Below are 24,228 nucleotides of genomic sequence, written 5' to 3' on the forward strand. Positions count from 1 at the left end.
GCAGCAGCAAAACCACCACTATTCATTTTGTTGCTGTAATTTTTCAGTGAAAGAATGTAATTTTTTTTAATGTAGATTCCTATTGTTACCAAACTGAACTGGGGTCCGCTTGCCCAGCATGGTAAGGCCAAACATTCCTACCCAGATTTTGCATCAGGAGAAAGGTGGGTTTTTATCTGCCAGGCGCCAAGCAAGGAGAATCGGGTACCTCACTCTGAAGACCTGACCTCTCTGATAGCTTACAAACAAGGGTTGTTAAACATAGGGGTAAATTTCAGGGAAGCAGAAGTTACAGGCAAAATTGTAAATCAATACATGGAGGTTATCCTTTGGTTTGGCCTATAAAGGCGAAATATCTTGAAGCAAAGGGTAACATGTCATAAGTAGATTCAAAGATTTTCTAATTTGCAGTTGGTTAAGGAAAGGAAGCATTGTCTAAAGACTTGGGGTCAACAGAAAAGGATGCTAGCTTTGGCTTATGAGCATGACTCCTTCCAGGCCTCCGAGGAAGAAATTTGCAATAAAAGACAGCAGGCAGGCAGAGTCCAGTCCTCAGCTCCTCCTTATCTGAGGTCTACATGCCAGCAGATCTGTTTGGTGGGGGTCTGGGTTTCTGAAAAACAACTAAGGGACTTATGTTAAGATGTTATCTTTAGTTTCTGTAGGGAATCAGACATCTCGCAACTCTAACTTCCTTGACTATTGTTTTAAGCCACTATTACGTTTTTGCTTATCAAGTTGCTCATTTACTTCTATGTGCCCGGAATTCCCCTTGAAGAAACTCAAGATTTTCCTTTATATCCATGGTACAGGGGCTGGCAGGCCCCTAAGAGGGATCCCTGATCTATCTCACTATGAAAATAATGTTTGAATTATTCTGAGTATTTTCTAGCATTTTTTTCATGGACCCTTAAATCCTATAATGAATAGCTAGCACATAGCAGATAAATGCATTTTCTTTCACTCATATGCTGAAAATAATTGTTTATTTTTAAGGGATCTATCTACAACTAGAGAAAATATTTATTAAATAGCAGTCAAATTGAAATGATGACCTCTAAGTAAGCATCTCAGAGGTCTCCGTTGCTTATTGTTAATTACAGAATAAACAGATCTCCCAAAGCAGTGCCCCCAACAGAATGGACCTCCTCTTATCCCTGGCAACTGCTATCCCTCCCCTGTCCCTCCCTGCCTCAGGCTGACCCCTTATATTTACATAGTAGCGATAAATATATTGTCACATGCATCACTTCATCCTGTTCATAGTTGCCCTAAGTGGAAAGTAGGACAGGATTTTTATTTTCACTCTGGAGGGTTTTTCAGAGTTGGTGACTTGCCTGAAGTCACCCTATCAGCAGTTAACTGGAACAAGGATATAGGTCTCCTAACTCCCATTCCAGTGATATTCGTTATATTTTGTGGCATGGGAAGGAGTGAGCCATTGACGATAATATTCATCATTTATTTTTGCCCTTTTAAGTAGTATCTGGGGGAAGACAAATACCATGATTTATGGTATGTTTCCTTGGGCAAGCAAGCATGGATTGTTGGAATGCATGATAGCCAATTGACACACACCTATCTATCTGCTTACCAAAATATTAGCCAGACAAAGGGCGTTTATAAATGAGAGTTGGAATAAAATTGGGGAAAGGCAGGTAGGCGATCTCCACGGAGAGGCATCTTCTAGTTTACCCAGTCTAGAAATCATGCCCTGTTCATCTGTGAATATGATATATAGGACTTCAGTTGGATGCCAGTGATGAATGTCAATGATCATAAAGAAAGCTATTACTGGAAGTTTTTCAGTTATAGTCAAAGCTGAAACATGCTGGCTCTCTGGAAAGCCCGGATTCCTCTGAAGATCACCAGGCTGATGGATAGTGCCATGGAGTCCTGATATTTTGAAAACTGGATGTTGAATTGTATATCTGAAAGGAACATCTGGGCACTGCTCTTTCATAATTTTGTGACTTGTTAGACTGGGAATCTCTTCATTCCAGAGCATTAGTATTACTTGGATGCCATTCCCTAAGATTCATCTACCTGGCCATGTAGGCAAAGGTGGTGAAAATTTACAGGTAGATTCAGGCCTCTGAGTTGATATTGGAGGGGAATGTGATCAGTTGCTGGGATGTGAGGCTTAGCTATTCCATTTTGTGTATTGTCCAGGTTGAGGAAAGAGTATTAAAAAACTGTTTCCTTGATAATCATGTTGATAGTCTTTTTGTTCAGAGCCACAAAGGGCAGACCTTGAAAAGCTATCTCAACCTTCAATCTTTCCCCATTTAAAAAAGCTAGACCAGGTATCACTACTATTGCTATTTACATCGGATTCTTTCTTATTAAGAGAATGTTTCAAGACCTGACCTGAGGAGACTGAATAGTGGTAAATGAAAACCAAATAGGAAAGAACATAAATGAATGGTGGACTGAGGAAGAGGACATGGCAGACCATGTGGTCCCTTCTGCCATGAGCTGTGTGTTCTCTGCCTTTGCTTCTCTCTGTGCCTCTGCCTTGGTTGGTCCATTCTGTTCCTCTGCCCTCTCTTTACTCTGCATCATAGATTCTGACAGCCCAGGGGCTCAGCATCTTTACTTGCGTTTGCATATTGTTCTTCATGCCATCAATTGCCTTGTGACTTTTCAAAACCTTTCAATGAGCTAATTAAGTCATTATCTTGATATTCTTAGTTTAAATGGCCCATACAGGGATCTGATTGGCCTAGCTTAGCCTTCCTTTTTTGTTTTATACATTTATTTCTATTTCCTTGGACATTCCTTAAAGTACTTTTTAAGTGCAAGACTCAAACATATATACACACATGCTCACAATATACATACACACATTATATATATACACACACATATATATATGTATATATGTATATATGTACATATATACATATATACGTATATATGTACATATATACATATATATACACGTGTACATATATACGTATACATATATACACGTGTACACGTGTATATATATGTATACACATACGTGTATATATGTATACACATACGTGTATATATGTATACACATACGTGTATATATGTATACACATACGTGTATATATGTATACATACGTGTATATATGTATACACATACGTGTATATATGTATACATACGTGTATATATGTATACATATGTGTATATATGTATACATATATATGTGTGTGTATATATGTAACTATGAATTTGCTGTCCTTGAAGTAGCTGCTCACCTTTGGTCTAAATATTTAAAGGGAAGGGTGAGGTCATGTAATACACAATATTGCAACCGAGGTTTGTCCTTCCATCAGTGGTTTTGAGAGGAACAATTGCCTAGAGGTCTGTGTAGGCAAGCGGACACAATGATTGACATTTCTAGTATGCTGGCACATGGTAATTTTTTTTCAATAACTGCTGCTGGTCATGATTATCAATCTTGGATTATATTATTGCTGCTTCCTCTATTCATTATAGCCTTCTGCCTAGATCTTAGCCTAAAGTAACTTTTAAAAAAAATTTTATTTATTTATTTCAAAGATGGGGTCTTGCTCTGTCACCCAGGTTGGAGTGCAGTAGCATTATCATAGCTCACTGCAGCCTGGAACTCCTGGGCTCCAGTGATCCTCCTGCCTCAGCCTCTCAAGTAGCTAGGACTTATAGGCATGTGCCACCACACCTGGCTATTTTTTAAAAAAATTTTTTGTAAAGATGGGGTCTCCCTTTATTGCCCAGGCTGGTGTCAAACTCCTGGTTTCAAGTGGTCCTCCCACCTCAGCCTCCCAAAGTGCTGGGATTCCAGGAACAAGCCAGCACACCTGGCCTAAAATAACTTTCCTTATTATTTGTAAGTTGAGCTTCTTTGAGGCATAAGGAACAGAGAGACTCAGTTTATCCTAAATAGCTTTTTACAATTATACTAAGGATTCCTAGAGTGGAGATTTTATTTTATTATTTATTTATTTATTTTTAAGATGGAGTCTCACACTGTGGCCTGAGGTGGAGTGCAATGGCATGATCTTGGCTCACTGCAATCTCTGCCTTCTGGGTTCAAGCGATTCTCCTGCCTCAGCCTCCTGAGTAGCTAGGATTACAGGCACTCACCACCACACCTTGCTAATGTTTTGTATTTTTAGTAGAGATGGGTTTCACTATGTTGGCCAGGCTGGTCTCGAACTCCTGACCACGTGATCCACCCGCCTTGGCCTCCCAAAGTGCTAGGATTACAGGCATGAGCCACTGCACCTGGGCTGAGTGGAGATTTTATTGAGGTCAATGCAATAGTTCTAAAAGTACAACTCCTGCTCTGATGATGCATAGAAATTCTGGTGATTGCCCTGTGGCATCCAATCCTCCAGACTCTGGCTTGAATGACTTGGCAATTTTTTACCTCTATTTCTATTATTAGCACTGCTTTTGTAAAATTATTCTACATGTGTCTCAAATTCAAACTCTTCAACAAAGAAAAATGTAATTTGCTTGTAAAGTCTCCCTCCAGTCTATGGCATTCCTTTTAGAGCTTTCACACCAAGTCACTTCATAGATCTAAGGAATCCCTATAAATTGACTTGTTTCTTTTGGGTTGGGGGTCAAATCCATTGTGTTCAAGGTCATGATATCATTGAACACAAATAAAATGACCTATTTGTATGGAGTCTCTTAAAAGGAGGTTGTTTACCTGGCAGGTATACTGAGCTATTCAAAAGTCATTGTGACTGGCTAGCACCTTGCCCAGCCTGAATGGTTCAAAGTCTCAATAAGTTTCTAGGACCAGAACAAATGGCATTCATTTTGTTCAGAAAAGATTTATGTAGTGAGGATAATGTAAGACAATGTAAAGTCATGGAGATGGAAGTTGGCAATGCTCCACAATAACTTCTTTTCATCTGCAGTGGATAGAAAGGAGATGATAGACAGAGGCTTACAGACCTAAAGAGAAGAAAATGACAGGGGCAAAAGGAATAGGGGAGAAACATGAAAGGAATGTGGAGGCAAAAGGTAATGGAAGGAAAGGAGAGGAGATGAAGCAGATATTGATGTTTTCCTTCTCCTATAGGTTAGTGTTCTCCTGCTTTCCCTGGTCCAGACTCTCCTTTTTGTGCCTATAATCCCAGCACTCTGGGAGGCCGAGGCGGGTGGATCACAAGGTCAGGAGATCGAGACCATCCTAGCTAACATGGTGAAACCCCGTCTCTACTAAAAATACAAAAAAATTAGCTGGGCCTGGTGGTGGGTGCCTGTAGTCCCAGCTACTCGGGAGGCTGAGAGAGAAGAATGGTTTGAACCTGGGAGGCGAAGGTGCAGTGAGCCGAGATGGCACCACTGCACTCCAGCCTGGGTGACAGAGCGACACTCTGTCTCAAAAAAAAATAATAATAAATAAATAAATAAATAAAAAAGAAAAGAAAAAGAAAAAAGAAAAAAAGAAAGAAGAAAAACTCCCATCAATGAGAGGAAGCCTGTCAGCACCTATTTGGTGGACAGCTACTTTGCTTACATAAGAACAAGGCTTGAGACAGTAATATGAGCATCTGTGCAATGCATAGAAGCTCTCTACATTCTCGGATACAAAGGAGAGCACTGACGTAGGAACAGAAGGAAAATACTTAGGACTGGTGTTATTAATAGAAAAAGCTTCCTGATTATCACTATCATAATATATTTTCTTGAAGGAACCTAATGCTTCTTCTATGCCCTATAATTACACACCATATCTGTTAGGACAGTGGTTCTCAAAGAGTGTTCCTTGGACCAGCAGTATCAGCATGATTTATGAACTTCTAAGAGACGCAAATTATTAGACTCTACCATATACCTCCCCAATCAATTGCCAAGAGTGGGGCTTAGCTCTCTGTTTTAACAAGCCACCCAGGTCAGGTTATTATTATTATTATTATTATTATTATTAGAGACACAGTCTCACTCTGTCACCCAGGCTGGAGTGCAGTGGTGCGATCTCGGCTCACTGCAACCTCCATCTCCCGGGTTCAAGCGATTCTCCTTTCTCAGCCTCCCGATTAGCTGGGACTACAGGCGCAAACCACCATGCCCAGCTAAGTTTATTTTTATTTTTTAATTTTTAAATTTAATTTAATTTTTTGTATTTTTAGTAGAGACGGGGTTTCACCGTGTTAGCCAGGATGGTCTCGATCTCCTGATTTTGTGATCCACCCTCCTCGGCCTCCCAAAGTGCTGGGATTACAGGTGTGAGCCACCATGCCCAATCACTTAACTTTTATGTGGCCAAAGTTTGAGAGACACAGAGTAGCAAAATGTAATGATTCTTATCATGCACATGGAAACTATCTGCTGACAAAAAGTGATGTCCAAGTTATCAAGGGAACCTATGAACAATCTTGTTGTGGTACCTTCCCCACCACAGTTCCCTCTCTGCTTCCCACTTCTGAAAGATTATAGGTTTCAGAGCTGTCATGTCTTTCTCTCCCAAATAGAGAATAAGCTGAGAACCTGGACAAACAATATGCCTGCTGAGCACCCTCCACATTCATTATACTTTCCAGGTCATGATTAACAGAGGAATTGACATAGAGCTTTTCAATAGCTAATATTACAACTAACACGGCTGTACTTCAAAGTAATTTGCTGGCTATAAACCAAATCAATGAGGTCTGGGCATCCTTGCAATAAAATTGAGCCTTGAAGCATTCTGCTAAGATTACACACCTTTCTACCCTAAATGGGATTAAAAATTCTCTATGTCCTTGCCAATGAGACCATTCATTGTGCCATTAGGATAGCAATGTCCTTTCAGGCAGAACTGTGTGTGGCACTTACCAGCCAATCCGTCGTGATGCAAACATTTGTGTGTATGAGCATGTGTATGCATCCCTGTGTGTGTGCGCACATGTATGTGTGCATGCATACATGTGCTTCTGTGAATATGCATGAATAGACATTTTATCTAGGCTTTCCATTTAAAGATTCCTTCATAACTTAAAACTTGTGGGCAAATGAAGTAAAATAATTGACACGCATTTATGGAGGCTGCTTTTGTATGTATATATGCTATGAATATTTTATTTTGATGTATTATCTAGAGTAATGGCTCCAGGAAGGTGTAATGATATCATGGCCTCATGGGAAAAGTAGAGGATTGTCGTCCAAATCACATGGCTTTAAATCTTGATTCTGTCACTTATTAGCTGTATGACATAGGGTGGGTTTTTAAACTTCCTTAAGCCTCAATTAGGTAGTTCATATAATGAGGAAAATAATATTTAACATGAAGTTTTATAGGGAGCATTTTGTCAGATAATATCCATAAACAAACTGAAATTGGAAGATGCTAAATGATGAATGATATAAAAAAGACATAACCTTGCTTTCAGGGAATAAATAGTGTACTTGCAGAGATATGACAGTCACATGTGAAGTACTGAACCACAACAAAAGAGATAAACAGCCAAATAGCCAAGCACGAAAGGATATGGTTAATTGCATAATAAATGCTTTAAGGGTTCATGGATGGAAGCACAGAGAGAGTAGGAGTTAAAAAGATACTCAGATCAGGGGTAAGCTGAGATTTGAATTGGTCCTTGAAGGGAGGGAGGAACAGCAGGAAAAGGTGAGGAGGTGATAACAGGCAGGATAAACTTAGGAGATGGGGAATAGGCCACTCTGGCTGTGAAGCTGGTCCTGGGCCCTGTGTATTGAAGACAAGCCTGGCAAGGCAGGCAGAGGTGAGCTAAATTGTAGAGGCTTTTGAATGTCAAGCTAATGCATCATATGGACAACTGAAGGAGACTGTCTTTTCAATTCACTTTAATCTGCCCTAAGCCCACATAATTCCACAGATCTGTTTACCCCTTCTGCCTATTTATCATGTGTTCAAAGTTATCTGGTGTAAGAGAGAGAGACAAGGGATGAGATCGCAGATAGACACATCACCACATTAGTGATATCCAGCTTCAGCGATTGCATCCCTGCCACCACCATGCCTTGGGCCGGATACCTGGACTCCTTCTTGCTGCAGTGCCCTGGGCGAGATCTTTGTGCATTTTTTGTCTCCTTATTTTTCACATGCTCTCACAGTCAGATTGAACGTCTCCTCCTGGTCATCATGGCCTTCTACCACAGCTGTGATAATAAGCTGATTCATATTTCTCCTAGTTTCCTAAACCAGTCCTGTTATCTAAACCATTGCTTCAGAACTTGAGCTTGCACTTGTAATTCTTCTCATTGGTAACTGCTCTCTAGAAATCGCTTCATTGCCTCTTTTCCACCTGGATTGTTTCATTATGAATCTTTTTGTTATGTATAATGAATGAAAAATAGTATTATGTTTATTTCTTGATCATACTTGATATTCTGTGTCATTTAGTGGTATAATTTATAGCATTTAAATTATAGCTATAATTATGAAATGTCAGTTTTCTGCCTTCTGTTTAGTTTTTTAAAATATTTCTTGGCCGGGTGTGGTGGCTCACCCCTGTAATTCCAACGCTTTGGGAGGCCAAGGCAGGTGGATCACCTGAGGTCAGGGGTTCAAGACCAGCCTGGCCAACAGCGTGAAACCCTGTCTCTACTAAAAATACACAAAATTAGCTGGGCATGGTGGCACATGCCTGTAAACCCACCTACTCGGGAGGCTGAGACAGGAGAATTGCTTGAACCCAGGAGGCGGAGTTTGCAGTGAGCCAAGATCGTGCCATTGCACTCCAGCCTGGGTGACAGAGTGAGACTTCGTCTCAGAAAAATAATAATAATAACATGTTTCCAGATTTTGTTTTTTGTTATGCCTTTTGCTGTATGCAACAATGTAATTTTATTGGTGAAGGTGCTCCGTTAATACTATTACTAATAATATTAAGGCACTGCAAAATACTATTTTTGAAATCAACTTTGTTTCATGTTTATTAGCCTTTTTTCTTCTAATTTATGATTATAAACTAGTTATATCTTTAAGGATATATCTTCATCCTCCTACATAAGCCAAAATAATGCAACCCAATCAATGAAAGACTGAAAAATTATGACGAAGTCCGTACAGAGTAACCATTGGTTTGTTAGGTCCCTTTTTTATATAGACCTGAGCAGCTGCACAGCACAGACTTCAACTCAAGTAGGAAGCAGAGTCCCAGGGACATGGAGGTGGGATATCTGTTTCCTGAAGACCTCACTTTATACCTTGAACATCTCAAATATCATTACTAGATCAACTGCTCCTGAAGGATATATGGGAGAGGGGACAGTCTGGGGAAATGTGTGCTCTTTATAACTAAGTAAGACTCTGAGTACAAGATGGTGAAATGAGAAGAGGTGGACATGCCACAGGTACCTTGACATTACAGCCCTGGCCACAGACAGTCTGATCCATGCATGCTGTGCTGCCTTCTACTGCATCCTATTCCTGTCCCACTAGACAACTCCAAACCTCATCGAGAGGGAGCAGGGATTCCTCTTAGGGGCCTCCCCCTCATTCTCCCTCCTCAAGCCTGGAAATAAAAGAAAATATTGAGTTCCTTCAAGGGAAATTCCAGGCACCTAGCTAGCCTTGAGAAGCAAATGAGCAACTTGATAAGCAAAAAGGTAATAGTAGCTTAAAACAATAACCAAGGAAATTACAGTCATGAGATGTTTGGTTCCCTATAGAAACTAAAAATTACATCTTAACATATGTCCCTGAGTTGTTTTTTCAGAAACCTGGACCCCCATCAAATGGATACATTGGCACGTAGACCTCAGACAAGAGGAGACTGAGGACTGAACTCTGACGGCCATTTCCTGTTTTAAATTTCTTCTTGAGGAGCCTGGAGGAAGTACCAACCACAGGCTGGAACTGACCATTCCTTTCTGTTGACCCCCAAATCATTAGACAAAGCTTTGTCTCCTTAACCAATCATAAATGAGAAAAATCTTTGAATCCACTTACGACCTGCTTCGAAATGTCCCAACTTTTTTGGTCAAACCAATGTATAACCACCATATATTGATTGATGACTTTGCCTATAACCTCTGCCTCCCTTCCTTTAAAGACCCTTATCTACAAGCCGCTGCGGAGGTCAGGTCTAAGTGTGAGCTGCCCAGTTCTCCTTGCTTGGCACTCTGAAAATGAATGCCCTCCTTTCTCCAACTGCAAAACCTCAAAGTGGATGTTTTGCCTTAATGCACAGGTGAGCAGTTCCCTAGTTTGTTTTGGTAATATCATGTTCACATCCCAGCTCAGGCAAAATGAAGGAAAAAAACTATGTCTGAGAGAGTACATTTTTAGATAGAGCCAAGAAATCTGGCATAAACCTGGAGCTGTACTTGTCCAGTTCAAATCACAACTCAATCCCAGGCTAGCTGTGTATACTACATCAATACTTTGGCCTCACACGTAAAATCAGAATACTAGAATGAATATACCTATATTATAGGATTGTCATGAAGATTCATGTTATTAATGTATATAAAACGCTTAAAATGTTCCTAGCATTTGGAGAGAGCATTACATAACCCTTGATAATATTACTGTTTGTGGTAAGCAAAATTATAAAAATAAACCCAATGAAATCTGCCCTATGTCTTCCCCTTCCCCACTTTTGATCATGGATAGAGGCCCTGACTATGATGAGATTTCACTCCTGAGATTATACTAGATTTTAAGGCAAAGAACAGATGATCAGGGTGGGTCTAACCTAATCACATTAGCCTATTAAAAGAAGAGGGTTTTTCTGGCTAGTAGAAGTAAAAGAGATTCAAAGCATTGGGGAGGGGTGGTGGTTAAACCCACTTTGTTGGCTTTGAGATGTCACAAGCCAAGGAATGGAGGTGGCCTGTAGGAGCTGAGAACAGCCCCTCTGACGCTGGCTAGGAAATGGGGAGCTCAGTGCCTACTACCACAAAGAACTGAATTAAGACAACAGTTTGAGCTTGGAAGCAGATTCTTTCCCTGAGCTTCCAGATAGGAGTCCAGGCTGACTGACGCTTGGGTTTCAGTTTCGAGGCCTCTTGAACAGAGAACCCACGGAGGTTCCCTGTGCTTCTGACTTACTCACCCTAAGACAGTAAATGGATGTTGTTTGACAGCACTAAATTGGTGGTAATTTGTTTTCCAGCAATGTAAAACTGAGGCACAGGTACTCATATCCCTCCCCCATGAGCCTGCCCTTTCCTCCTGAGGCCCATGGCAGAGTGGGCCAGGCAGCCCCTGCCTACGCCTTCTCCCTTGTCCCATTTCAGCCCCACTGGGACTCCAGACACTGTGGGTGCTTTATAGGCTGGACATATCCTTCCACACCATCTTTCTCATATCATCTGGCACAAGGTATTACAACACCAATTATAAAACATCGTGAGAGAGCTTGCCGCAGTCACTTCTATTTATAATCTTCCTCTTACCACAAAAACTACTCTCTACAACAGTCACCAAATTAGTGTCCTTGAAGGCTCTGGTTTTTTCTTCATTCATATAAGAGTTTTTCCTTAGGTAGTAGGGTGTGTGTGTGTGTGTGTGTGTGTGTCTGTGTATGTGTGGCAACAGGGAGTGGGCAGCTAAGCAGCTAGTCATTGGTGAGCCCTAGAGATTTCAGTGTTAATTCATTCTCCCTTGCTGGGCTCTGTTTTTCCTTACCTTAATTAATGTCATGTGTTTCTGGTCTTTTCATCTTGTAGCCACTTCAGAAGAGAAAAAAGCAAGACAAAACAAAACAAAAAACAACAACAAAAAATCTATTCAGAAAAAGAGAAGCATGGCTCAGGTAAGGCTGTCTTTCGGGAATATCATTGACTTATGTCAAACTACAGGAAAATCTATTTCAACAGAGACAGGAAAAGGTAGAGGACCAAGGTCTGTTTCTCCTGTTGCTCTTTGCTGAGTGGCCTTGTTGAAGTGGCCACTCACTTATAGCATTAATTTTTAGGTTGAAGTCAAGTGAAGTTGAGGAGCAGTAACAGTTTAGGATTTAAAGAGTATAGATCCTTTCCTAATAAAGTAAACTGAGTATCACTTGAAACTAGCTGAGGTTGATGTGGTGCACTATAGATCTCTGAGCCTAAGTCTGCAAGGTATCCCTAGCATTACTATGCCACAGCCTTCAAAGTAGTACTCTGAAAAAAATAGAGTCACCAGGGGAACACGTGACATTATTCAGAACAGGCACGGGCATGACAGACAGAGACCCCGGAAGAATCATTTCCTGAACCAGAGCAGACACCTTAAGGGAAATCCCAACCCAGACCTGATCCCAATCCAGACCTGATTTTGTTGGGGACATATTTCTCTATGACGTTTATTTAACCTGTGTTTGAAATTCATATTGTTCATCTTTAAAAATGTTGCTCTGAGCATTTGCTAGGGGAAGCTTATAGTGCGCTTCACTTATTCCCCATACACATCATCAACTACCACCATCAGCGCATTGTAAGATTTCTTTAAAAGGTCACACAGCATTTTTGTCTGGAAACGTGGAAAAGAAAGCTGAGCGAAATTTAGATTAATAGGTACATGGGGGAGAAAACAGGTCTTGACTAAGTCTGAAAATAAGACTCTGAAAATTACAGATCCATTTCCTTTTTTAAAAAAATTTTTTGAGACTGGGTCTCCCTCTGTGGCCCAGGCTGGAGTGCAGTGGTGTGATACAGATCCATTTCTAATTGAATTTGAAGAAGAAAGTATGAAGGCAAGTTTGCCTCAAGGGAAAAATGAAGGGAGGCGATATCCACTGCCACTGGGAACATTTCCTTTTCGGAGGTGTCACACCATGGGGAGAAGGGGAAGAGGGCGCAAGCTCAGTTCAAACCCAAATGCAGCCTCTCCACTAACCACTCACTTTGCACAAGCTGCTAACTATCTCCCAGACTTTGTTTTTTTGGCTGTAAAATGGGTATCATAATAGTTATTTACCTCAAAGGGGTTTTGTGAATAGTAAACATTCAGCCCAAGGACTGGTTCATGTTTATGGTAAGTTGATTATTATCATTACCATCGTATTCATGAGGTGCCCAAATAAATGGAATCTATAATTTCCTAGAAAGGAATTTTGCAAATTTCCTGCTTCTGCTGAATTCTCTTTGGTGGCTTCTCCCCATTTTATCCATTCATTTTATCCAAAATGAACAATTGAACCTTTCATCTACGCAAAATATAATGAGAACTCAGCTACTTGGGAGTAATGGACTTTTACTAGAGATTTGAGGGGGATGGAGTGAAATGAGATCCCACAGGAACAGAAAACAACTTAAAATTCAATCCTAGACATCACTTTTTTATGAGTCAGGACTTCTCCGAGGCCCTCTTTGCTCCCCTGCCTTGAACCACGCTGGGAAGTCCTCTCCTTCTCTCTCCTTCTCTCCCAGTGCACACCCCTGGCCCCACTCCCCGAATCTTTGGTACCATCTAATGCACAGCAGAGCAGCTTTTCATCCCTCACCCCAACATTTGCGTATCCCCAAATTCAAGAAACCGCCTCACTAAAGGAAGGCTCCATCTGCTTTGAATCTCTACCCTTCACAATGACAAGGCCTGGAACAAGGTTGTAGAGGTGATCTGCGTGTGTTTACTTGCCCTGTGGCTGCTGCTAGGTCACTGCTCTCTGTCTCCTCGCATGTTGCATGTCACTGTACAGTGGCCGGAACATTCAATGTGCTCGGTAATAATGAGCTCCCTTCCCCTAACCCTCTTGCACACATCCTCCCCTAAATGGCCAGATTTGAAAGTCATTTTGATTGAAATCCTGAGTGTGTGCAAAGAGGCCAAGAGGAAACTGGGCCCCAGATGCTGAGAGACAAGGTCGATGAGGGCAGCTGGCCCAGACCCAGGCAGAGGCCAGGGACAGGAGAGGGACTGTGAAAGAACTCTCTCTGAACAACCAACAAAGAGTCAGTGAGGAGTGGGCGGACCAACTGCACAGCGGGGAGGAAACGGGCCTGAGAGAGCAGCCACGCCTCTGCCCCATCTTCTGCATCTTCTCCGGGGTGGCATCAAACTCCCCCTTCCAAGAGCACTTTAAACACCAGTGCAGCACCTAGCAGGCCAAACCACGTGGATGAAAACAAATTAGATTCTTCCCTGCCCCACCCCAGCCCCAAGTTTGCTGACTCAATTCATTCCCCCTCCTTTAGGTCTTCCTGTTTATGTTGTCACTTTGTTTTATTATTTATTTTTAGCCCTGATTTCGGAAGCTTTTATTCTGCCGGGCATTGGCAGGGTATCAACGGCACTGCTCTGCTCTCTGCTCTGAAAAGATCATTGTGCAGGCCTGGCCTCGGTCCCTGCAGAGACAGAACGCTAGTGTGAGCCACCTCACGCTGCCTCTTCACCCGCCTGGCCAGCCCTGGGCCTGCTGGTGCTCTCTGCAGGCCCCGCCAGCACAGCATTCATGTTCATGAATATCAGAAATAGAAGTGAGGTTAGATTTCATGTGGTCCAGCCCTTCACCCTCCAACGGAGAAACTGAGACCCAGAGGAAAGGGTCAGCCCAAAGCCATATATTGAAGTAACAGAGCCAGAGCCTAAACCTTAGACTCTCAACTTCCCTTAAAACGTTCTATTCCATATGCTAGGGAATCACTTAAAGAACAAAACCATCATTTCCTAAATTTCACAATAGGTGAAGACCAGAGTGCCTGATCCATTTTTATTATTTACATATTTTTTCTGGACTCTGAATATACTTACATTGACACACACACACACACACAATCCAGGACATGAACAGGAGCTCCTCTCATCGTTCCCACAGATTCTTCTCTTTGTTATTTTTTCTTTAAAAAATTAAAAAAAAAAAAATCGCTGTGAGCCGGTAGCAGCAAGCTGGTGCGGCTTGCCTCCTTGGACAGGCTGCAGTAGCAATGAAGCAAGGGACATGCTTCAGTTCCCAGGACAATGGTCTCTTTGACTGGGAATATACCAAACCAGAATTACAAGTGTGCAAGAATAAACAAGGCTGGAGTCAATCTAAAGTTGTTTTACACTCTGTTTTATTAAAGTCAATGCATTTCCGTTCCTATGTGCCCAGCTTAGGCTTGCTTAATTATAGACACCCGAGATGAATGCTAATGTAGACAGGATAGTCGGTGACTGGAAAACAAGGCCCTTTTCTGACCTCTACAGGCCATTTGGAGGAAGCAAGAAACTGCTTCTGGAAAATTACCGACCAGGAGGCACCGCAGACGGGGCTGAGGGAGGTTTCTCCTGGACGCCTCCTTGAAGCTCTGAGTTGGCTGGACTCGTGTGTGTCCTGCTTTCCTGCAGCTCTGCTCTCCATGTATAAGAGGTTACTGAGGCAACGGGTAGGAGGTCATTCTCAGGAGACCTTTGTAATGGAAATTAAGATCTCAACCATTCAACACATATTTACGGAAGTCCCACCACCTCCTGGGCACGATGCTAGGCCCTCAGGATGTAGCAGTGAACAAAATTGTCTTTGTTCTCCAAGATATTACAGTCTCAGTGCAGTGGGGTAGTGGGGTGGTGGGGGGGTGGTGAAGAGGGGACAGCAAAGTCCACAGGCAATGCCATGCAACAAAAGCTGTGACTGAGTTTCTCCAAGACGACTGTAGGAACTCAGAATCAGATCATGGGAGACTTCTCGGAGGAGACTACATTTAAGCACATAATGGATAGAATTAGGCACATGGATGGAAGCGGAGGGAACAGAAGAGTAAGGTGCTTTCTGAGAATTGAAAGTAAGTTTTTATGACTTTAACAGGGGCTGGTGTCAAGAGAGGAGACCAGAAAATTACATAGTGGCTGGATCTGAAAGGGCTCAAGCGCTAGGTCCTGTTTGCATTTTATCCTTAAGACCATGGGAGGTCACTGACAAATTATAAGCAGCGAAAGTAGAAGCCAGTTTCCCTTCTCAATACCATCAGGCTGCATAGGAATGAAAGGGTTGGAAAGGAGGCACAACCAAAGGTGAGAAGAGTAATAAGAAAACTTGATGTCCAGGTGAGAACAGTGTTATCGAGTCTGATTCTTAGCTTTGGACTCCAACCAAAACTAAGACTCACACTCGACAACACTGCAGATTCATCCATTTAGTGAAGCTCTGAGTGCCTGCCTCGGCCAGACAGTGCATCTGGCACACAAAGAAATCAAACAACGCCGGTTTACTATCGGCATAATCAAGTTTAGGAATTTGGAGGTAGAGATTTTGTTGGGAGGAGATTTTGACTTTGAACCTGTTGAGCTTGAAGAGAAGCAGGAAGTTATGCAGAAAAGTCCAGCAGTAGTTACTTATATTTGAGTCAAGGATCTACAAGAAAAATACACTTTCCTGGAGATGGAGAGTTGCTCCATAACCTCTCAGAAGGCCCTTAGGGGTCTTTGAAGAAAGATGCTTTTCCTTGGAGAGCAAGTTTAAGAGTCCGATTGCCTGAGTTAAGGTTGTGATCTGGTACTTAACTACCTGTATCATCTTAGGCTAGCCCTTAAATTCTTAATGCCCTCACTTATAAAGTGAGCATAACAACAGAGTTTAGCTCATTGGGCTGAAGTTTTAGGCTTAAACATGATGACACCTGCGACAGTCTTAGACTATTATAGATACTAAGTGTTGCTAATTACCACGTTAGCTGTAACTGTGTTATGGTTCATATTCACCTCCTCTGGGGAAGTGGAGGGAGCATGAGTTGGGAAGTCAGATTTGCCTGGGAACAGATTCCAGCTCTATCATTTACTAAACGTGTCTCTTTAAGTATGGGTGCACTTTATTTTTAAAATGGCAATCATAATATCCATTTATCCCACAGAGCTGGTACTGAGAGTGAAATGAGTCACTATGTGATTGTCTGAGCAGAGCAGAAACATAGGCAGATTTTTCCTCCTCTAATACCTCCCAAAATAACTTCCTTTTCAGAATGAAGTCTGGGTGGGGTCTGGTTGATAGTCTTCTACCCCAGGACATTCATTCATTTAACCTCCATACCCTGGATGCTTGGATGGCAGACCTGTCGGCCTCTCTGCTTCTTCTCCCATCCCACAGCCAGTAGAGACAATGGAACTCAATGCCATGTCTTGCCCCACCCTTCAAGACCAGGGCCACACTCAGACACTTTAACTGAATAGCTCCAAATAATTGTGCTTAAGTGTTACTTATTTTGCCAGGAGATGGTCATAATACTTGTTTGATACCAAGAAATCATTTTAACCCTGTAACAGCCTAGAGACTATAAAAGATCATTGAAATCCCCCCATGTAGAATCATCTTTGCTTCTGCTTTTTAATTTATTTTTAGACAGAGTACAGAGTCTCACTCTGTCACCTAGGCAGGAGTGCAGTGGTGTGATCACGACTCACCGTAGCCTCAACCTTCCAGGCTCAGGTGATCCTCCCACCTCAGCCTCCCTAGTAACTGGGACTACAGCCATGCACCATCATGCCTGGCTATTTATTTTCTTTATTTTTTGTAGATTCAGGATCTAACTATGTTGCCCAGGCTGGTCTCAAACTCCTGAGCTCAAGGGATCCTCCCAGCTTGGCCTCCCAAAGTTCTGGGATTACAGTTGTGAGCCACCATGCCTTGCCTGCTTCAGCCTTGTAAACAGTTAGTGCTCTCCTCTGTTAAGCTACTTGTCATAAGACCTAAATGTGGCTCATTCAGTAATTCTCTCATAGTCTGTGTTCTCTACCAATGATACTGAACCCACTTTACTTTGCATTGGAACTGGCCCAGAATATATACACACTTCAAGTCCAGTTTATGTCATGTGCTGATGAGAGTTGAGTCCCATCTTCTACCCAAAAGGCCTTCATCTCGACTTCTGTGTGACAGTAGAGCCTAAAATCATCAACTAGCTGCCCCTCACCCATATGAACACGTGTCATATGTTTGAGGATCAACCTTCCCTCACTCATTGTTATGCTTAAAGCCCAGTGCCGTGTGTGTGTGTGTGTGTGTGTGTGTGTGTGTGTGTGGTGGGGAAGTCAAGCTCAGTTTCAGCTCCATTATGTTGAATTATATACGTGTAATAGATGATTTTAAGTTATATGCAATTGTATCTTTTTATTATTAGGCACTGAAAGGTTGTAATATAATCCATTTTTATCTCAAAATTCCCTTTTACCACTCTTTTTCTTCTTTTCTAAAGAACATTTTTATCAAGGATTGGTAGCATGAAGACAAACTGCAACACATCAAAAGAGGACATCTGTTGGGAAAACAGCAGCAGGCTCCAGACCTGATGAATTATTTTTGCCCAGAAAAGCCCTCCTGGTGAGCACCAGGCTACCATGCATGTCTTTCCAAGACTAGAGAGTTTGGGGGGCTGGGGTGAACTGTACCAGCAGGGCAAAACAAATCTGTCATTTTAATGAGAATCCAAATGCTGAGATCCACCATGCGGGTCATTCTTCTGAGGCCCTAACAAAGATGACTTATGTCAGGCATTTCCTGGGAGCCCCTTCTCTTGGCATAGGGCAGAGGCTCCCCTTGGAATATCAAATCTATTCTACAGCGCCATTTTCCAGGCTGATAAATGGAAGGGTGTAATATGACCTTCCTTGTGTTGGCAACCCTCAAGATGAGCTTGTAACTCAAGGAGCAGGTTAATTTCAAATGTTCTTGGTGGCTCTGAATCCTCTTTCTGGAAGGAAACTGAAGCCAATGTATGGAATTCTTGGATGCTGATTCTTATTGATGGGATTGCAAGGAGGGCCCAGGCAGCCAAGTTGGCATGATACCCATGGAGCTGCACAGCCAGTTCTCACCAAAGGGAGCATAGGAGGCAGAGCACCTGGGTAAATGTGGCAGCTCCTGGGAACCCTTGGAGATGCCACCCCTCCATTATCGCCACTCTAAACATTTGCACAACACAGGTCAGGACAAGGACACCCTGCCCCTTTTTAAGCTCGCCTCGCACTGGGAAGTCTTCCATGGCAACCACCAGCTTGAGAGGCCAGGCTGCACTTGTGCTAGACCTCCTTTTAGTGAAAGCAGTTTCCCTTTCTATAACACAAACTCTTCTTTGAGATGGAAAATGGGGGGATATAAGGAAAATAAGTGAGCTTTTATTGAGACATTGGATGTCCAGGTTTGAAGCTGAGGGGAAGACACATTTTTGAACACCTGCAATGTGTTAAGAAGTATGCTAGGTACAGGGACAGATGCCAAGATAATAGCAGGTTTGTTCACTTTAGAGCTCACTATTCAATGGTGAATGGGGGTGTGGGTATAAAAAGTATATATATCAAGTTAAAAATAACCGTAGTATAAAAGAGATGTATAAACAGTGCAACAGGGGCATGGAAGAGAGATTATATATAACTTGGCATTGGGCGATGAGGACAAGTTTTACAGAAGAAAGGTGATATTTGAACTGGGTTTTGATATTCCCAAATGAGGGAATGGGAGATTCTTATCAGAGGCAGAGGAAAAATGTGAAAATGTTAGAGAAATAAAAAAAGGACATTTAGGGAGCTGTGTGGCTTAAGAAGTGACCTTGCATGCCCCTATTGCACTGTGCATGTGCATATGTGTGTAGACACACACATGAATAAGTGCGATGAGAGAAAAAGAGGGTATGTTCTGTGGCAAATAGAAGAGAATAAAGAATGGCAGAACCTAAGGCTGTCAAGGCGATTGGGGCCAGACTATAAAGGGATCTGTTGAGACATTTAGATTTCCTTCTGAAGGAAATGTGGAGCCACAAAGCCTCTTGCCAGAGAGAAGTGTTATGAACGGTCGGTAGTTTCCACCTTTGGGGGCTCATGGGTGGCAAGTTTTGGGCTTCTATTCTAACAATGGGACTACCCTAAAAGTGAAATCAGAGAGCTCCCAACCTTTGCCCATCAGAGACGTTTCACTAGTCTGTCCCAGGAAGCTGCAGGCCCCCACAGCCCCTCAGCCCCAGTTCCAGTCCTGCATGCAGAGCACCGGATGACAGCTGGTACAGGACAGCATGCACTTGGCCTGGCCCTAACATCGCCTCTCTGTACTCTCCTCTCCTCTGCACGTTTTGGACCACATTTGCTTCCCATTATGGCCTACAACTCCTTGGAATTCTTGGGTCATCTTAGTTTGCCTCTGAATTTGGTAGAACACGTTTTTTCCGAACAATTCACTGATGTGGTCTGGCCAGCAAGAGGAAGCCCTGGCTTGACTGGAAAAATGGCTCTTATAACTATCGAGAGTTAACTCTCAAGTAAGTACCCTCTAACTCTGGGCGGAAGACTGGTGAGATGTGACACCAAATAGCCTTCAGTCCTAGCAGGAAAGGAGAGAGGTCTGCTCCCAAGTCCCCTCTTCCCTCCAGTCAATTGCCTTCCCAACTCACTGACACCTTAGTGAATGTCCTGGGCTTAGGTGCTCAGGACATTCACCTGTGTCCCCAAAATCACTTGGTGTTAGGTACACCTCTCTTTGTTCTTCTGCTTCCTGATGTACCTCTAATTTCTAGGAAACCTTTCGAACGAGCTATCAAGTAGGCCACCAACATTCAACATGTCCCCAAACTGCACTTATTATCTTTGACATGAATGCAAACGTTCTGCTCTTTAAATATAGTAGTATCACACCTGGGGCACTCCTCAAACCACTGAACAGCCAGCATAGCAGGAGCACCAAACCCTCAGCCGTAAACAAGGGAACAATGGTGCTGATATAGACATGCTGATATCAGTCACAGGCATGCCTCTGCTGAAAGCTCTTTAAGTCTCCCCCATTACATTCAGAATTAAGTTCAGCCTCTTCATCAAGGAATGCCAAATGCAGCTTTATCTGACTGCTGTCTAGTTTTTCCATTTCATCTCTTGTCACTCTCCTCCTTTCCTCATATGCAAACACATCTTTTAAACCAGTCACACTGAACATTTTATTTCAAGCTCTTACTCTACCACAGGGCCTTTGCACAAAATCTTTCCACTCCTTCACATGTCTTTTCTCCCTTTGTACCTGAAAACTCCTGCATATTCTTCAAGAATCACCCAAATTATGATCTTCTTTTGGTAGACTTTTACCACAACTGCCACCCCCATTAGAGTAGGTGTTTTTGTAATATTCTTTGCATAGTTCCATAATGGCATGGGCCACACTGCATTAAATTAGAATGTTTATTGTTTTTCTTTCTCTGGTTACTGAGGGCACAAAATGGGTCTTTCTTATCTGCATCCGTAGAGCTTAGTAAAGTGCATGACCCATAATTAGGGGTTAAATATACATTTGTTACGTAGATGGATCAACAAGTACTTCATGTTCCTGGCTTTTTCTGAACATGCCACGTAAAAACTTATCTGTCACGGTCACGTTTTTTCAGAAACATGCCTTATGACCAGAAGCTAACCCCCAAAACTAATTTGGGTTGAAATAATAATTAATGATAAGCTAGCATCATTCCCACCTCTCTCAGCAATTACATTTCAATATTATCTCCTTGAATCCTCAAAGCGAAGAAAAATCAGCACCATTATGCTAGCCTTTATTTAAGAGTGGAAAGATTAAATATGGGAGGAGTTAAGAGATATATACTGTTTGGGTTTCACTTTTAGTATCTTTGCTAATATTCTTCAAATTTCTTGCATATGTTACAAAAACATACGTGTCTTAATATGAAGAATGGATGTACAATTTCTGAACTACAGCGTGGAAATTTGGAAAAGAGTTAAAAAAAATCAGAGACTATCAATAATGCTATCAACTCCCAAAATCACAACACAGATGCCTTTATTCTATGCCTTGGAGCTAATCCTGTTTTGTTCTGTGGCTTTCTGCTGGTCAGGAGGTATGTGCTATGAGTTTCATCTGAGATTATTCTAATATATCCAAAACTCCCTTGGTGGTGTTTGGAACTTCAGGAGAAGTCTTCTGGCAGATATGTAATCCCCCAATATATATTATTATCTTTTCCCTTAGTATTCAGACTTTTACTTCAAATTACAAATTTTAGCTGGGCCCACCTCAAATAAAGACTATGTTTTATAACCTTTCTTGCAGCTTCCTGTGGCTATAGGCCCATTTTTTTCAGCTGATGGGATTAAGAAGAAATAGTATGTATAGCTTTTGGAAAGATAGAAAACAGGCGTTTCTTTTTGTGTTCTTCTTGCTACTGCCTGGAATGCAGATGCAGTGACTGATGCTTCAGCAGCCATTCTAGACCAAGAGTAGAATCAACACACAGTAGAGCCAGAAAACTGCAGAAGCCAGGTCTCTGACACCATGCAGCCATGACACTAGGACTAGTCTTCCAGTGTGTAAAATTCCACAGGAAAGAGAAATAGACTTATGCCTTATGAAAGCTACTACTATGATAAGTTGTCCATCTCTTGCAGTTAAACCTAATCCTAACTAAATGCACATGACATCTAAAACAGCCTAAATTTGACCTAGCATATTCTATCTCTCACTCTACCACTGCGTTTGTTGTCCCTTCTCATCCTTTCTTCGCAGGTCTTGTACACTTCATTATTCAAATAACTAAGCTGCTTCCTTCCGAATGCTGAAAGGCCTTGTTCCATTTTCACCTGTTTTAAGTCATTCCCGCCTCCTAGATTCTGCTCCTGTGTAATCTCCTTCCCAGCTCCCTTCCAGTAAGAGGGCATATTTCCTACCATGTGACACCAGAGAATTCTGGATTCCGGGTTTGTTGTTGTTGTTGTTTGAGGCAGAGTCTTGCTGTCTTGCTGGGCTGGAATGCAGTGGTGCAATCTCGGCTAACTGCAACCTCCACCTCCTAAGTTCAAGCGATTCTCCTGTCTCAGCCTCCCAAGTAGCTGGGATTACAAGTGTGCGCCACCACACCCGGCTAATTTTTGTAGAGATGGGGTTTAGTAGAGATGGGGTTTCATCGTCTTGTCCAGGCTGGTGAGAATTTCTCTTAACTGTCAGAATTCTTGTATAGAATATTCTATTGTGTAATGAAGAAAAATAAGCCAATGTCGTTGTGTACCAAATGCTAAGCTATATATACACTTTTATATATTATCTCATTTCATCCTACAATAACTTTATGATATAGATATGCTTATCCACATTTTATATATAAGAAAACTGAAGTTTAGGAAAATTTAATTACTTGCCTAAGTTGTCATAACAAGCAACTGCCAGATCTAGCATATGAACCATATCTGTCTGATTCGGAAATGAATAAATTTTCCAATATGTCTTGCTACTTCCTAGCATTATGTTTGGTGGTTTGAATACACAGGATCTTAAAATCTGTGAAGATCAGTGACCGTGTCTTATTTCTTAGAGTCTAGTGCAGCTTCTGGCCTGTACCATATATGTAAAATATATGCTGCTTGAGAAGATCACAGATGAAACCTGCAATTACTTGGATGCGCAATTTTTCATGTTCAAGCCCCAGCACCTGAAGACCCTGCCAGGATCCCCGGTCTCAGTGGTTTGTTCTGGGGAGCTCAAATGCTATGGTGGGGAGAAAACAGTGGAAGATAACACTCGTATATGGAACAACTTAAATAACCACTTAGAATTCTGGCTGAGAAGCCAAGAAGAAGCCAACTCCTCTACTTCCAGCTTGCTCCAGTTCAAGCACAGGAATGGAGAAGAACTCAGAACAATCTTGAAAGGATCCATGGTAATCTTGAGGCTACCCATTGGGTCCCATTCTAAGTACAATGGCAGCTTGCATATGCCCCAAGGGCTACCTAACTCTACATATAAAATGTTATAAAGTGGCTAGCTTCTATGCATAGGGAAACTAGAATAAAATCGGGAAATGGGGTGGCTGAGCTCACATAGGCTGACTTTTTGCACTGACGTATACATTGTGTGTGTCTGATGATGAAGCAGCAGCAGCATAACTGCTAGTCCAATCCAATGGTTGGAGACACAGAACTTGCTGTGAACCTCGGGGCTATGGGATGGCTTCTCCTCCCTGCCCTGGTGCCTCCTCTTCTTCCTCTCCCTCATCCTTATTGAAGGCACACTCCTGGATCCTCCGGTCCAGCTCAGACAAGCTCCCTTCCTGGTCTGAGCTGCTGTCTGTACTGTAATCAATCTCCTCCATACAGGCAGGTTCATCCTCCAGTTCCAAAGGGATGCTGCCACTGCTGCTGCTGCACCTGCCATTGGGTCCCGGGAAATATGGAGAAGAAAGGAAGAAGAGGAAGGTAGACAGGGAAAATGTACAAAGGGGAAGGGAGGTAAAAGGAGGAAGATGGGGAAGAGGAGAGAGAAATGAAAAGAGAAATTAGCCAAAAAAGGGAACACATTCAATTGGTTGGAACAGGAGAGTGGAAGTTTCCTGCTCTGAGTCTTAATCTCAGGTCACTGCTCCTTTAAATGTGTCATATTCACACTCCCTTGTGTCCTCAACCTTGAGGCTGGGGTGGGGAA

General features: G+C 42.2%; 1 protein-coding gene across 1 annotated transcript in view; it reads right to left on the reverse strand.

Moving 5' to 3' along the window:
- Positions 1-14,895: 14,895 nt before the first annotated feature.
- AGBL1 (AGBL carboxypeptidase 1) overlaps positions 14,896-24,228 on the reverse strand; it is an 825,749-nt gene continuing 816,416 nt past the window's right edge. Inside the window, exon 23 of the mRNA XM_058427563.1 lies at positions 14,896-23,954. Within this exon, the coding sequence (XP_058283546.1) occupies positions 23,747-23,954 (208 nt within the window). The 3' untranslated portion in view covers positions 14,896-23,746. The remainder of the gene's footprint in view (positions 23,955-24,228) is intronic.

The sequence above is a fragment of the Hylobates moloch genome, unplaced genomic scaffold (genome assembly GCF_009828535.3).
Source record: "Hylobates moloch isolate HMO894 unplaced genomic scaffold, HMol_V3 SCAFFOLD_14, whole genome shotgun sequence".
NCBI classification, from domain to species: domain Eukaryota; kingdom Metazoa; phylum Chordata; class Mammalia; order Primates; family Hylobatidae; genus Hylobates; species Hylobates moloch.